The 15,040-nt window shown below is 66.9% G+C and overlaps 1 protein-coding gene and 1 long non-coding RNA gene across 2 annotated transcripts in view; one reads left to right on the top strand and one right to left on the bottom strand.

Annotated features, from left to right (window-relative positions):
- The window catches only part of DNAH17 (dynein axonemal heavy chain 17), a 60,430-nt gene that overhangs the window by 44,587 nt on the left and 803 nt on the right, over positions 1 to 15,040 (top strand). Inside the window, exons 60-79 of the mRNA XM_059671429.1 lie at positions 10 to 217; positions 413 to 528; positions 899 to 1,091; positions 1,319 to 1,554; positions 2,093 to 2,215; positions 3,150 to 3,354; positions 3,917 to 4,081; positions 4,180 to 4,320; positions 4,397 to 4,567; positions 5,348 to 5,470; positions 5,846 to 6,039; positions 6,621 to 6,769; positions 7,918 to 8,045; positions 8,794 to 9,021; positions 9,651 to 9,842; positions 12,217 to 12,396; positions 12,643 to 12,825; positions 13,204 to 13,386; positions 13,780 to 13,923; positions 14,328 to 14,553. Coding sequence (XP_059527412.1) covers positions 10 to 217; positions 413 to 528; positions 899 to 1,091; positions 1,319 to 1,554; positions 2,093 to 2,215; positions 3,150 to 3,354; positions 3,917 to 4,081; positions 4,180 to 4,320; positions 4,397 to 4,567; positions 5,348 to 5,470; positions 5,846 to 6,039; positions 6,621 to 6,769; positions 7,918 to 8,045; positions 8,794 to 9,021; positions 9,651 to 9,842; positions 12,217 to 12,396; positions 12,643 to 12,825; positions 13,204 to 13,386; positions 13,780 to 13,923; positions 14,328 to 14,553 — 3,488 coding nt within the window. The remainder of the gene's footprint in view (positions 1 to 9; positions 218 to 412; positions 529 to 898; positions 1,092 to 1,318; positions 1,555 to 2,092; positions 2,216 to 3,149; positions 3,355 to 3,916; positions 4,082 to 4,179; positions 4,321 to 4,396; positions 4,568 to 5,347; positions 5,471 to 5,845; positions 6,040 to 6,620; positions 6,770 to 7,917; positions 8,046 to 8,793; positions 9,022 to 9,650; positions 9,843 to 12,216; positions 12,397 to 12,642; positions 12,826 to 13,203; positions 13,387 to 13,779; positions 13,924 to 14,327; positions 14,554 to 15,040) is intronic.
- LOC132219170 (uncharacterized) lies at positions 56 to 12,828 on the bottom strand. The gene is made up of 5 exons (XR_009449401.1): positions 12,691 to 12,828; positions 2,881 to 3,027; positions 2,097 to 2,186; positions 428 to 1,483; positions 56 to 190 (listed from the first exon to the last, which is right to left on the bottom strand). It is a non-coding gene; the product is annotated as an uncharacterized LOC132219170 (long non-coding RNA).

The following is a 15,040-nucleotide window of genomic DNA, read 5'->3' as shown; positions in this document are numbered from 1 at the left end:
CCTCTCCAGGCCCTACCAAGGCAACCCGACCTTCGACCCCGAGTTCATCCGCTCCAAGTCCACGGCGGCCGCGGGGCTGTGCTCCTGGTGCATCAACATCGTGCGCTTCTACGAGGTGTACTGCGACGTGGCGCCCAAGCGGCAGGCGCTGGAGGAGGCCAACGCCGAGCTGGCCGAGGCCCAGGACAAGCTGTCGCGGATCAAGAACAAGATCGCCGTGAGTGCCCGCGCCGGCCCTGCCTCTGTGGGGGGGCTGGTCCAGCAGCGTGAGGCCACGGGCGCGGCCCGGCGAGGGCCCCCGTCCCACCGGGAGGCCGCTCCGCGTGGGCCTGCGGGGCAGCCCTGCTCCCTCCCGCCTCCACGGGGGGCACCGCGCTGCCGGCCACCTCGGACCCTCCCGCTTCTGACCCAGGAACTCAACGCCAACCTGAGCAACCTGACGTCGGCGTTTGAAAAAGCCACGGCTGAGAAAATCAAGTGCCAGCAGGAGGCCGACGCCACCAACAGGGTGATCTCGCTGGCCAACAGGTAACCTGCTCCCCAACCCCCCGCTTATCCCCCCAGAGAGGGGAGCCCGCAGCTTCCCGCCAGCCAGAGCGCGGGCTGGGGGTGTCCAGGGGCAGCCCCAGCACGTGGGGCAGACGGGGGAGACGTCACGGCATTGGCGTCGCCGTAGCAACACGCAGAGGGCAACACTGGTGTGCTCCCCGAAGCACTTACCCCCCAAGCCCCCAAAGCATTCTCCACCGGAAGCGCGGAGCAAGGTACGGACGTGCGGACGGGCAAGGCGGGGGTCACGGACGGGGAGGTGGGGGCGCCCCGCCTCGCTCCTCTCCTCCGAACGTCGTTCACCCAGATGTGCTCCCTCCGCTGACCCCACGGACCTGGGTCCCCTCAGGCTGGTGGGCGGCCTGGCGTCCGAGAACGTCCGCTGGGCGGAGTCGGTGCAGAGCTTCAGGTCCCAGGGGGTCACGCTGTGCGGGGACGTGCTGCTCATCTCGGCCTTCGTCTCCTACGTGGGCTACTTCACCAAGAAGTACCGGAACGAGCTGATGGAGAAGTTCTGGGTCCCCTACATCAACAAGTTAAAGGTAGGAGGCCCGCGGCCCGGGACACCCGGAGAGGGGCCCGCCGGGCAGGCGGCCCCCAAACTCCCTGCATCCCGAGACCGAGGCTCCAGCCATTCGGGTCCGACTGTGGCCCCGTGGCCCGCGCTGACGTCCTCCCAGGTGGTCGCGCGCCCGCCGTCTGACGGCAGAGGCCCTGGGACTGGACCGCGGGCGCCTCCCGAGGGCACTAAGGCTGCACCTCCCGGCAGGTCCCCATCCCCATCACGGAGGGTCTGGACCCCTTGAGCCTGCTCACTGACGATGCGGGCGTGGCCACGTGGAACAACCAGGGGCTCCCCAGCGACCGCATGTCCACGGAGAACGCCACCATCCTGTGCAACACGGAGCGCTGGCCGCTCATCGTGGACGCCCAGCTGCAGGGCATCAAGTGGATCAGGAACAAGTTCGGCAGCGACCTGAAGGCCATCCGCCTGGGGCAGAAGAGGTGCCCGCCGCTGGGGGGAGGGGTTCCGCCTGGGGCAGAAGGGGTGCCCGCCGCTGGGGGGAGGGGTTCCGCCTGGGGCAGAAGGGGTGCCCGCCGCTGGGGGGGAGGGGTTCCACCTGGGGCAGAAGGGGTGCCTGCTGCACCCACGAGAGGGATGGGGGGCCCACACCTCGGCTGTGCTGGGAAACGCACCTTAAGCCGTTGGTGCTCATTAACCCTGCGGACTGGTCTTCAAACACAAATACTGACCCTCGGGTGGGTTTTTAACATCTGGCCCTGGGCACAGCCCCGAGTAAAGACTGGAACTCGGGGCTCCGGGCGGCCGAGGAGGGCAGGTGGGGCAGCGTTTGCCTCCAAGGCCGACAGTGTCAGCGGCTCCGTTCCACACCCCCATCCCCCCCCCCCCGGGTGACTGACAGGAGCCTGACCCCTGGGGAAGGACGGCCAGGCGTGTGCTGCTGGCCCCCCCGGTCGCGCCTCGGTGCCGCCTGGGCCGTGTGCCGTCCTGGCCCGGCGCTCAGACCCCGCCCGCCCGCAGCTACCTGGACATCATCGAGCGCGCCATCTCCGAGGGGGACACCTTGCTCATTGAGAACATCGGCGAGACCGTGGACCCCGTGCTGGACCCACTCCTGGGCAGGAACACGATTAAAAAGGGAAAGTGAGTTTCGGGGTCCCCCTCCATGGGCTGAGAACAGAGCAGGGAGCTCCAGGCGAGCAGCAGGGGTTCCTCCCAAACACCACCAGGTGTGGGGGATCCCCGCTCAGAGGGGAGACGGGAACCGTGGGCCACATCCCGTCGGGAATAAACATCTTTTTGCCCACGGCAGCCTGCGGGGGGGGTGGGGGGGGGGAGGCCTCACAGCCGCGTTTGCTCCATTTCTATGCATTTTGCAAATCTTGAACCTACTTGACTTTTTAGAAATTCAGGTAAAGTTCATACTGGACACGTTCAAGTGGACTGTGTGAACGTGTCCAAGTCATTTGGCCTTGAGTGCGTGCCCAGTGCCGCGGGGCTTCCCCCTCCACCTGCTCCTGGAACGTTCCGCGGCCCAGGGGAAGCCCCGCCTCCTCGAGCCCGGCCCCTCGCCAGCCCGGCCACCCAACCCGCTGTCCGTGTCCGTGTCCCCCTGGACACTCCTCAGTGGGACCCCCTCCCTCTGGGGCCTTTCGTGTCGGGCTTCTCTCCCTGGGCATCACATGGCAGGTGCATCCAGGCTGCAGCCGGTGGCCGGGCGGCCCCTCCGTGCGGCCGAGGGGCCTTCCCTCGTGTGGGGGACCCGCGGCGTTCCTCCGGGCGTGGGTGGGCCTGGGGCCTGTCTTTACCTTCGCGCAGAAAGGAGTGAAATCGACATACACCGCGTAAAGCCAGCCTTGGTGCGAACAGCCTGTACGCGCGGGCCTGGACTCTGCAAAGGGCCTGGCGGGGTGCCACTGTCCAGGGCAGGCGGGGGGGGCGGCGTGAGGTCTGACCTGTGGAGTAAACGCCGCCGTGAAGATGAGAACAAACCCGCCAGGGACAGAGCAGGGCCGACAGGAGGACTGGGCAGGGAAGGAGCGCCGGGAGCCCCCTAACCCCTCCCGCCGGCCGCCAGGTACATCAAGATCGGCGACAAGGAGGTGGAGTACCACCCGCAGTTCCGCCTCATCCTGCACACCAAGTACTTCAACCCCCACTACAAGCCCGAGATGCAGGCCCAGTGCACGCTCATCAACTTCCTGGTCACCCGGGACGGCCTGGAGGACCAGCTGCTGGCCGCCGTGGTGGCCAAAGAGCGCCCGGACCTGGAGCAGCTCAAGGTGCAGCCAGAGTCGGTCACGGGCGGCCGGGCGGCTTGAGGAGCGACACCCCCCCCCCCCCCCCCCGTGAGGGTCCCTGGCTCTGGGCCTCCCTGGGAAGGCGCCTCGTACAACAACCCTTCTCCCGGCTGCTGCGCCTGTAACTCCACCAAACACCAGAGTCCCAGTGGTGCCCCACGGCCTACAGTGCCACCCGCTGCCCCGCAGGCCTGCCTGGCTGCCCGCCCCCGTGTGCCCGCCACGCCCTCGTGTGCCTGCCACGCCCTGGTGCGTCCACACACTGGGCTCAGAGGGGACCCAGGCCCCACACCTCCCCACGGTCCCAGGGCCTTCCACATGGTGACCAATGACCCGCAGCCAAAGGGGCCACAGGCGCTGCACTGCGCAGGGCTCCCTGCCCCCCGGCTTCCGTTCAGGGCCTCCCACCCCACCCCTGTTCTCTCATCCCAGCCCCGGCCCCGGGCTTGCAGGGCGCTGGCCTCGCCCTGGAGGCCCCGGGGCTGGGCTGCGTGGGTGGGACCATGCCCACGGCCGGCTTCCCCCCGGGCTCTGCCTCCTGCAGGCGAACCTCACCAAGTCCCAGAACGAGTTCAAGATCATCCTGAAGGAGCTGGAGGACTCGCTGCTGGCCCGCCTGTCGGCCGCCTCCGGCAACTTCCTGGGAGACACGGCGCTGGTGGAGAACCTGGAGACGACGAAGCACACGGCCAGCGAGATCGAGGAGAAGGTGCGCGGCCCGGGCCCCTCAGCGCCCCGCCGTCTGCCGAGAGCCCCCGGACGGCTGTCCACCCGCTGGGCTCACTCGGCCCCTCTGTTCGGCTGCAGGTGCTGGAGGCAAAAATCACAGAAGTGAAGATCAATGAGGCGCGAGAGAACTACCGGCCGGCGGCCGAGCGGGCGTCCCTGCTGTACTTCATCCTCAACGACCTCAACAAGATCAGCCCCATCTACCAGTTCTCCCTCAAGGTGCGCGCCGGGCGGCTGGGGGCGCCCTGGGCGGTGGGGGGGGAGGGGGGCGGGGAGCTCACCACCCCCTCCCCAGGCCTTCAACGTGGTCTTCGAGAAGGCCATCCAGCGGACGGCGCCCGCCGACGAGGTGCGCCAGCGGGTGGTAAACCTGACGGACGAGATCACCTACTCCATCTACGTGTACACGGCCCGCGGGCTCTTCGAGCGCGACAAGCTCATCTTCCTGGCCCAGGTCACCTTCCAGGTGAGGCCGCTGCCCGGCAGCTGCCCGGCGGGGTGTCCGTTTGGGGTGAGGAGGCGGGTCTGGGCCTCGACGGGGGGCGCTGTGCAGCCACGCGGCCGTGCCAGTGCCGCGGAGCTGGAACCCGTTAAAATGGTACATTTTATGTCGTGTGTTTTCACCACGGTTATTTTTTTCTTTCTTTTCTTTGATTTTAGAATATAAAAATAAATCTATTACCAGATTGTAGATACAAAATAATCAGCCATTGTTTCACCACAATTTAAAAGCTGGCGTGGCTCAGGGGTTGAGCGTTGACCTATGAACAAGGAGGTCACAGTTCCATTCCAGGTCAGGGCGCATGCCCAGGTTGCAGGCTCCATCCCTCCCTCTTCCTTCCTCTCTGAAATCAATAAACAATAGATTTATAAATAAATAAAAATTAAAAGAAGGTGAAGACCAAGTTCTCCAACCTGAGGGGCAGGGCAGTGTGGCCCACAGGCACGGCAGCAGCTCCTCGCACCTCCTGCCCGTGGCGGCTGAGCGGTGCCCGTGGCGGCTGAGCGGTGCCCGTGGTGGCTGAGGGGTGCCCGTGGCGGCTGAGCGGTGCCCGTGGCGGCTGAGGGGTGCCCGTGGCGGCTGAGGGGTGCCTGTGGTGGCTAAGTGGTGCCTGTGGCGGCTGAGGGGTGCCCGTGGCGGCTGAGCGGTGCCCGTGGCGGCTGAGCGGTGCCCGTGGTGGCTGAGGGGTGCCCGTGGCGGCTGAGCGGTGCCCGTGGCGGCTGAGCAGTGCCCCTGCGCCCACAGGTCTTGTCCATGAAGAAGGAGCTGAACCCGGTGGAGCTGGACTTCCTCCTGCGATTCCCGTTCAAGGCCGGGCTGGTGTCGCCTGTGGACTTCCTGCAGAACCAGGGCTGGGGCGGCATCAAGGTGAGCGGTCGGACATGAACACGTGCTCGCTGTTCCCTGGCCCTGCCCGTGTCCCCGCACGCCGCCAGCCTGGTCTCGGGCGCGTCCAGAGGTCCCCGCCTCGGCTCTCCCACCTCGTTTCCAGGAAAAGCAAAGCGTCAGGCCCCTCCTCACGTGCTGTCCACGCTCCGGGCCTCAGGTCTCTCCGAAACCACCGGAGGGAGGCCATCCCTGGGGTGAGACAGGCGCCCTGGTCCAGATCCCCCCGAGAAGCCGCCCGAGTTGCGTCCCGACCCGAGGCCCCTCCGGGGCCCCCGCTGCGGCCGGCTGCCTGTGGCTCATGGCCTGATCGGCCGGCAGGGCCCGGAGCCCGGCTCCCACGGCGTCTGCCCGCAGGCCCTCTCGGACATGGACGAGTTCAAGAACCTGGACAATGACATCGAAGGGTCCGCCAAGCGCTGGAAGAAGCTGGTGGAGTCGGAGGCGCCCGAGAAGGAGATCTTCCCCAAGGAGTGGAAGAATAAGTCGTCGCTGCAGAAGCTGTGCATGGTGCGCTGCATGCGGCCCGACCGCATGACCTACGCCGTCAAGTGAGCGGCCGGCGTGGGCGTGGCTCCGCGCTGGTCCTGGGGCCGGGGAGGCGGCCCGAGGCCTGAGCGTCGGCCGGTGTTGGGGGTCCGCCCCGTTGGCGGGGTCTGAGGTGGCGGCGGCCGGGACCCTGGGCCTCAGCTCACCTGAGCGAGGAGGGTGCCCAGGGTTATGATGAGGGGCAGGCGCCACCCCGTGAGCTCTGAGGTTAAAGGCAAGAGGCGTGGGGGGCATGACTTCCGTGGCCCAGAGGAGCCCCTGCGGGTGTCGTGGGGAGGAGAGCGAGGCTCGGCGTCGGCACCGGGACCGTCCCGAGGTGGCCACCTCTAGGGTCATCTCGGCGCCCTTGCAGAGAACGTTCTAATTTCCCAAGCGATTCCTGTGGACTCGAGCCCCCCTCCCCACCCCACCCTCACCCCCCGTGGGCCCGCCATCCATTTCTCGGGGTGAGGGAGCCGGGGCGCCCAGAGCAGACACAGCCAGGGCGGGAGCACCCACACCCTCCCTGCCCGAGGGAAGCAGGCCGCTCTGCTAGAGCCGCCAGGAGACCGCCTCCGGCCCCGCTGACGGCCGCCTCCCCCAGGAACTTCGTGGAGGAGAAGATGGGCAGCAAGTTCGTGGAGGGCCGGAGCGTCGAGTTCTCCAAGTCCTACGAGGAGAGCAGCCCCTCCACCCCCATCTTCTTCATCCTCTCCCCGGGGGTCGACCCCCTGAAGGACGTGGAAGCCCTGGGTGAGTGCAGCCGGCGACCGTGCCTGTCACCGGAGGCGTGACCCCTGCCACCCACTGGGTGGTTATTGCGTGTCAGAAACACGGAGAATGGCCAGCGCTGGAATGAGAGACTGTGTGGCTACTGTGTGAGACAGTGTGGCGGTTCCTTGGGGAGATGCACACAGAACTACACATGACCCACAGAATTACATGTGACTCACAGAACTACACATGACCCATAGAATTACACATGACCCACAGAACTACACATGACCCATAGAATTACACGTGACCCACAGAACTACACATGGCCCATAGAATTACACGTGACCCACAGAACTACACATGACCCATAGAATTACACGTGACCCACAGAACTACACATGGCCCATAAAACTACACATGACCCATAGAATTACACGTGACCCACAGAACTACACATGGCCCATAAAACTACACATGACCCATAGAATTACATGTGACCCACAGAACTACACGTGACCCACAGAACTACACATGACCCATAGAATTACACGTGACCCACAGAACTACACGTGACCGAGCAACTCCATGCCAGGCACAGACCCCAAAGGAACTGCGAGGTGCTCAGACGAGCGCTTTACACAGGTGCTCACTCCCAGCAGCCAAAAGGCAGATGCACCCGAACGCCCCCCCCACACACGGGAAGGCATGGCCACGGGAGGCATGGCCACGGGAGGCATGGCCACAGTGTGGGTGCTGCTCGCGGTGGAATATCACTCGCCACGAAACGGCAGTGGAGCGGGACCTGCCCTGCGGTGAACCTTGGGACACGGTGCCGAGGGGAAGCAGCAGGGGCCCCGTGTTGCGTGATTCCCTTGATCCGACACATCCGGGGCCGGCCGATCCAGACAGCAAGCAGATGGGGGGCTGCGGGGGAAGGAGGGGTGAGGAGGGGCGTGACTGTCTAACAGGTGGGTTTGCTCCTGGGCGGATGAGAATGTTCTGGAACCAGAGAGGGTGCACAGCGCTGGGCATGTGTTGGAGTCATACATGTTAAGATGGTGTGTAAAACGGTAACTTCGCATGACGTGTGTTTACAATAAAAACGAGTGGGGGAGCAGGCGGAACTCCCAGCCGTGGGTCCCGAGCCGCCCCCCCGCGTTGAGCGTTTGCCGGTCCCCCTCCAGGGAAGAAGCTGGGGTTCACCATCGACAATGGGAAGCTCCACAACGTGTCGCTGGGGCAGGGGCAGGAGGTGGTGGCTGAGCACGCCCTGGACGTGGCAGCGGAGATGGGGCACTGGGTCATCCTGCAGGTGTGGAGCCGCCTAGGGGTGCGGGCACACCCCGGGGGCCTGGGGCCCGAGAGACAGCGGGTCGTGGGGTTCACGGTCACAGGCAGGCGGGTGGCGCCCACACCGGGTTCGGCTCTGCCCGGGCCAGCGGGTGGCTGAGGCGTCAGGGGGCTCAGGGGACAGCGGGACCCTTCAGGGGCGAGACACGGGCTTCAGGCGGGAGACCCGAAGGAGATCCTCCTCAGAACACGAAGCACTAGTGACCAAGCGCCCTCCTGCCCCAAGGAGGCTGCGCGTCACGTCCTGGGGGAACCCCAGCTCACACACCCCGAACCCCAGCACGCCCTGCCCCGTCCTGGGCCCTGCAGCCTCCCAGCCCCCCTCATTCCGCCCGACTCCCATGGACCCCAGTGAGGCTGACTCGACCCACAGGGCCCGGCCTGCTCACTTTTGCTGTTGTTAATCCTCAGCCGAGATACCGTTTCCATTGATTTTTAGAGAGAGTGGGAGGGAGGGGGGAGAAACAGAGAGAAACCTCAATGAAGAGAGACATCGGCTGGTTGCCTCCTGCTCACGCCCTGACCAGGCTGGGGATCGAGTCTGCAACCGAGATACGGGCCCTTGACCGGAATCGAACCTGCAACCCTCAGTTCGAGGGCCGGTGCTCTAACCACTGAACAAACCGGCCGGGGCATGGCCGAGCGGCCTGTCCTGTGGGCCCAGAGCAGGGAGGAGTGTGTGCGGGCGCTAACACGGGTCTTGGCCGCAGAACATCCACCTGGTGGCCCGGTGGCTGAGCACCCTGGACAAGAAGCTGGAGCGGTACAGCACCGGCAGCCACGAGGACTACCGCGTGTTCATCAGCGCAGAGCCCGCCCCCAGCCCCGACTCCCACATCATCCCCCAGGGCATCCTGGAGAACGCCATCAAGATCACCAACGAGCCGCCCACGGGCATGCACGCCAACCTGCACAAGGCCCTGGACCTCTTCACCCAGGTGGGCGCTTCCTCCTGTGCCCGTGCCCGTGCCCAACCCAGGCCCGTCCCCGTCTGAGCCGCCGGGACCCAGAGCACACGCAGTCGGGGACCCAGAGCACACGCAGTTGGGGACCCAGAGCACACGGAGTCTGGGACCCAGAGCACACGCAGTCGGGGACCCAGAGCACGTGCAGTCGGGAACCCAGAGCACGTGCAGTCGGGGACCCAGAGCACAGGCAGTCGGGGACCCAGAGCACACGCAGTCGGGGACCCAGAGCACACGCAGTCGGGGACCCAGAGCACACGCAGTCAGGGACCCAGAGCACGTGCAGTCGGGGACCCAGAGCACACGGAGTCGGGGACCCAGAGCACACGGAGTCGCTGGGCCTGCAGAGGCCAGACTTGAGCTCTGAGGATGCTCCACTCTGCTGCTCTCCATCCACACCACCACCAACACACACGCACACACATGCATGATCACACACGCGTGCATATGCTCATGTACACTCCTGTAGGCATGCACTCGCACACACCCCTGCACAAGCACCTGTGCACGCACATGCAGAGACACGCTCACACACACACCTTGCACTGCAGTCACCGTATTCCTAAAAGGACACCCTGACATGGCGGGTATGCCCCCTGCAGGACACCCTGGAGATGTGCACCAAGGAGATGGAGTTCAAGTGCATCCTGTTCGCCCTCTGCTACTTCCACGCCGTGGTGGCCGAGAGGCGCAAGTTTGGGGCCCAGGGCTGGAACAGGTCGTACCCCTTCAACAACGGGGACCTCACCATCTCCATCAACGTGCTGTACAACTACCTGGAGGCCAATCCCAAGGTAAGGGGGCCTGGTGGCGGCTCAGCCCCCGCCCGCCCTCCTCCTCCTCTTGGTCTGAGTCACAGCTGGGCCGATCTGACTCTAGGGTGGCCTCGAGCCCGCCCCCCTGAGGCAATGACGGGCAGGCGGTCCTCGGCCGCCGCCCACAGCTGTCAGCCTCTGCTTGCTGCCACGCTCCCCGGGGTCAGGTGTCCGGCACCTGAGCAGGGATCCCCCCAGAAACCCCAGCCCCTTTGGGTGGCCTGAGCCGGCGTGGGCAAGGATGGAGACGGAGCCCAGGTGGAGCGGGAGGGAGCGGACGCTGCCCGTAGGCACTCAAGTGTGTGGTCAGCCGCACAGCAGGGAGGATGGCACAAAGCCAGACGCCTCCGGGCATGGCCTGGCCCTGAGAGCCCAGCAGGCCCGTCTGTAGACCGGGAGCCTCCCGTGGCCTGAGGTGTGACCCCAGGGGGGGACCGAGCCGGCAGCGAGTGGCCTGTCCCCCATGGGCGGCCCAGCGGCCTGTGTAGAGACCGGACACCACCCACCTCGCTTGGCCGACTCCCAGGAGGCCTGGTGCTCACCCTGCACCTGCCATCGGGGCCCTGGGAGGAGGCAGAGGCCGTCCCCGCCTCACTCGGCTCCTAAGAGGAGGGGCAGTAAGAGCAGCGCTCGGCTGCGGGTAAGGGGGCGACGCGGGTGGGCAGAGCCGCATCGTCAGAAGGGGTGCTGGTGCCAGGCGCCTGGAGTGAAGCCCAGCTCTGCTGCGCTGGCTGGACCCCGCCCCCTGAGCCTGGGGACAACCCCCAGGCCTCCAAGCATTAGGGGCTCAGTGAGGAAAGGTGGGAGGTGCCCTATTGTAAGAAGCTGTGCAGGTGGGTGGGGAGGGCGGGGAGCCTCAGGCGAGGGCAGGGAGCCTCCCCGGGGTGGCCTGTCCGGGGCTGACCTCTGATGACCTATGATGTCAGACACCCCTGTGGCCCCGGAGAGAACCCCACACCCCCGGCCCAGGCAGCCACCACACGCCACCAGCCCAGCCAGCGGAATGTTGTTTGGTTCCCTGGGGGAGGCGGGACGGCCTGGGCAGAGGTCACTTCCTGCGGCCCCACGCGGTGGCCCCACGGCTGCAGACACTCGGGGGGGGGGGGGGGGGCCCGGGCGGCTGCGTGTGCAGTGGGTCAGACAGGGTGCTGTCGCCCTGTGACCTGAGATGGGATCAGGGTGCACACACCGAACCGCCACACGGGAGACGGGAGAGACTGTCCGTGTCACTTTCTCACGTGGGAGGAAGCATCCTGCTAGTCATGCACCCCCTCTCCCCCGCACACACGCGCCAGGGCGGTGGGGGAGGAGGGGGTAAGGGCAGGCGCCGGCCAAGCTCCAGGGAGGCACCAAGTGACGGAGCTGACAACGTGGCCCTGTCCCGTGGCCCGCGGTCCTCCCGGGGAGGCCTGGCGACGCGTCTCACAGGCACGCAGGCATTCCATCCGGGAATTCCATCGGCAGGTGCGGGTGGCCGCCCCGCCCGGGGGGAGGGGAAGGACCGTCCCAGGCATCCTGGGGGAGGGGAGCGCGGAGGCGGAGGGGCAAATGAGTGAAATGCAGAAGCTGCCGCTCAGCACACACCCACAGTGACCCCGCGACCATTAGGGAACATTCAGTCCGACCACAGACACACGGGGCCACATCAGAACGACTGGCCGGCAGGATCAGAGCTCTTCCTCGGGACGTGACCGGCCGGGACTGGGTGAGCGGCCACCCACACGGACGCCCACTCGCCCTCAGCAGGCCGGTGCTCAGGGACACGCTGCGTGCGTGCAAGGCGGTGGCAGGCGGGCGCCGTGAGGCCCCACACCCACGTGGCCCAGCACGTGGCGGCCGCCAGCCCCCCCAAGGCAGTGCGCCCAGCGGGTCCGAAAGGAGCTAAAACGCACCCTGGATTGCAAAAGCTTGAAGCAAACGGAACGGAGCGCCAGGCAGGATGCACGGGGCACCTCAGTGGGGCCCGAGGGAGGACCCACCGGAGACCGGAGGATGGACGTCATGGCCACAACGATGCCCGGGCAGAACGAGACCGCTCTGCTCCGTGGACGCGGAGGGAAGGGCCGCCAGGCCCACAGTGTCCCCGAGTGTGGGCTCTCGAGGAGGAGCGGGCGCCGGGCGAGCGGGGCCGGCGGGGGGCTGGACGGGTGAGGGCCCCGGCAAAGTCACGAAGTGCAGGGAGAAGGCTGTGGGCAGAGGCCCGGGCTGCTCCCACCGGAGACAGACACGCAGAAGGGGGTGGGTGCGGGGAGACGAGCCCGCGGGCATGGGCGGGGAAGGGCTACTGTGCGGGGAGCCGGCCTCTCACCCACGCAGACAGGGGCAGCGCCCCTCACCGCGGCCTCCTCCCCAGGTGCCCTGGGACGACCTCCGCTACCTGTTTGGGGAGATCATGTACGGCGGACACATCACGGACGACTGGGACCGCCGGCTGTGCAAGACCTACCTGGTGGAGTACATCCGGGCTGAGATGCTGGAGGGCGAGATCCAGCTGGCCCCCGGCTTCCAGATCCCCCCCAACCTGGACTACAAGGTGAGGAGGCTTCCCGGGGGACCGCGGGGACGGGTCAGTGCGTCCTGGCCGACTGCCAGGTGAGAGCCTCACGTCACGGAAGGAATGTCAGGAACTGAGCCAGAGCAGGAGCCAGATGGGGGTCTGGGGGCGAGGAAGCACCCGGGAGGGGGCTAGGGCAGCAGTGGGGTGCCCAGAGGGTGGGATGTGGGCAGAACATTCTGGTAAGAAGGTCCTTTGCTGACCCCACCCCCACCCCCGTCTCAGGGTTACCACGAATATATCAACGAGAACCTGCCCCCCGAGAGCCCCTACCTGTACGGCCTGCACCCCAACGCGGAGATCGGCTTCCTGACGGTCACCTCGGAGAAGCTGTTCCGCACGGTCCTGGAGATGCAGCCCAAAGAGACGGACTCCGGCGCCGGCACCGGGGTGTCCCGTGAGGAGAAGGTGGGGGCCCAGTGCCAGTGAAGGGCAGTGTCCGGAGCCCGGGCTCACCAAGTGCACCCCGATTGGCAGAAGCCGCTCAGAACCTGTTAGCAACCACACAACCCCCGACCCTCGGTGACCCCACAGGGGAGGATGCAGGTGCCTGGCTGAAGGTACCAGAGGCTCCGCTGACACAGCCACAGGCCTTGCCAACAGGCCGCGACACCCTCCCCGTCATGTGTGCTGCTGCGCCCTGGCCACGCCGTGTGCCTTTGCTCCCGGATTCAGGGCTGGGAATGTGGGCACGGGGCGGGGGGGGAGTAGGGGGGGCCGGCTCCGGCCCCGAGACCTGACACGGGCGGCGGGGCGCGCGGTGACGCCCGCGGGCTGACCCCCCAGGTGAAGGCCGTGCTGGACGAGATCCTGGAGAAGATCCCGGAGTCATTCAACATGGCCGAGATCATGGCGAAGGCGGCGGAGAAGACGCCCTACGTGGTGGTGGCCTTCCAGGAGTGCGAGCGCATGAACATCCTGACCAACGAGATGCGCCGCTCGCTCAAGGAGCTCAACTTGGGGCTGAAGGTAAAGGGCAGACGGGTCAGCTGGGCCCGGACGTGACGCAGGAACCGGGCTGGCCCCCCGGGCTGACTCACCACCTCAACTGCAAAGAGCCACCTGCCCCAGGCCACGGGGCGCCTCGGCCCCGGCCCCCGAATTCCCTGGTCGGAGCTGTGGGCGACCAGAACCGGCCCCGGAGGGCATCCTGGCTGTTCCCAGCAGGAGGCATGACGTGGCCCCTACAGACATCTGCAGAAGCACCCGGTGGCCCACACCCCGTGGGAAACCACGTTCCCACGACACAAGTGGGTGGGGCTCTCCCGCCTTGGCGAGAGCAAGGCCCACGACTGGCCGGGTCTGCGTTGCGCCGCGTGGCCCAGCCTGGGCCCCCAGCACCCATGTCTGTCCGTCCCTCAGGGGGAACTGACCATCACGACAGACATGGAAGATCTGTCCACGGCGCTATTTTACGACACGGTGCCCGAAACGTGGATGGCCCGGGCCTACCCGTCCATGATGGGCCTGGCAGCCTGGTACACGGACCTGGTGCTCCGCATCAGGGTGAGGATGGGGTCCCTGGCCTCAGTGCACCCCCCCCCCCCCCGCCGTTCCCAGAGCCCGTGGGAGCACGCTGCAAGGGGGTGTGTTCTGAGGCCTGCAGGCCCGCGGGCCTGGCCTTGGTCAGAGCAGGGTCAGGAGGGTGTGCCCATGCCCACAGACGCTGACAACGCAGGCCCCTCCTCCCGGGCAAGGAGAACAGCTGCCTCCTGGGCATGGAGGGAGCTCCCGCCACCGCGGCTCAGGTGACGGAAGCAAGGCCTCTACTGGGTCCCCAATTCTCCCTTCGTGGCCCGACTGTCCCCACCCCTCAAGACGGGGCGACAGGAGAGCGGTGGCACGGGCGGCAGCGGCTGCACCATCTGCCGTGAGGCCCTGGCGCTCGGCTGAGACCCCTCTCCTCGCAGGAGCTGGAGGCCTGGACCACGGACTTCGCCCTGCCCACCACCGTGTGGCTGGCCGGCTTCTTCAACCCCCAGTCCTTCCTCACGGCCATCATGCAGTCCATGGCCAGGAAGAACGAGTGGCCGCTGGACAAGATGTGCCTCTCGGTGGAGGTGACCAAGAAGAACCGAGAGGACGTGACCGCGCCCCCCCGAGAGGGCTCCTACGTGTACGGGCTCTTCATGGAAGGTAGGGCGCCGTCCGGCCCAGAGTCCAGTGCCCGCCAACCACGGGCCGTGCGCCTATGGGGGGTTCGCGGAGCTGGTTGGACAGTGACGGGGCCCAGGGACAGGCCGAGACAGGGGTCCGAGGGGACAGAAACAGGCACCAGAGGCAACCGCAGGCCCGCCCTCACCCTGAGCGCCTGTCTGGGGAGGGGCTCCGCCCTTCCAGGCCTGGGGGCAGGGCCCAGGGCAAGTGCATCTGACAGGTGAGCCACAGCCCCTGTGCTCCCCCCGCCCACACCCCCCCGCCCTCTGCTGCCCGGCACAGGTTTCAAGGGAAGGGGGCCTGGCTGTCCACCTCCTGGGAGCCAGGCGCCAGCTGCCCGAGGGGCCAGGAACGGGCAGGAGGGGAGACCGCCGGGTCAGCCCATCTGCCACACGCAGGCCTGCCCCCCTGCAGGCGGCATCTCCCCTCCCCTCCCTGGGGGCTGGGCCCGTTCCCACATCACAGA

Source organism: Myotis daubentonii, chromosome 16, assembly GCF_963259705.1.
Source record: "Myotis daubentonii chromosome 16, mMyoDau2.1, whole genome shotgun sequence".
NCBI classification, from domain to species: domain Eukaryota; kingdom Metazoa; phylum Chordata; class Mammalia; order Chiroptera; family Vespertilionidae; genus Myotis; species Myotis daubentonii.
Note: the sequence above shows the minus strand (reverse complement) of the source record. Positions and strands in the feature narration are given on the sequence as shown.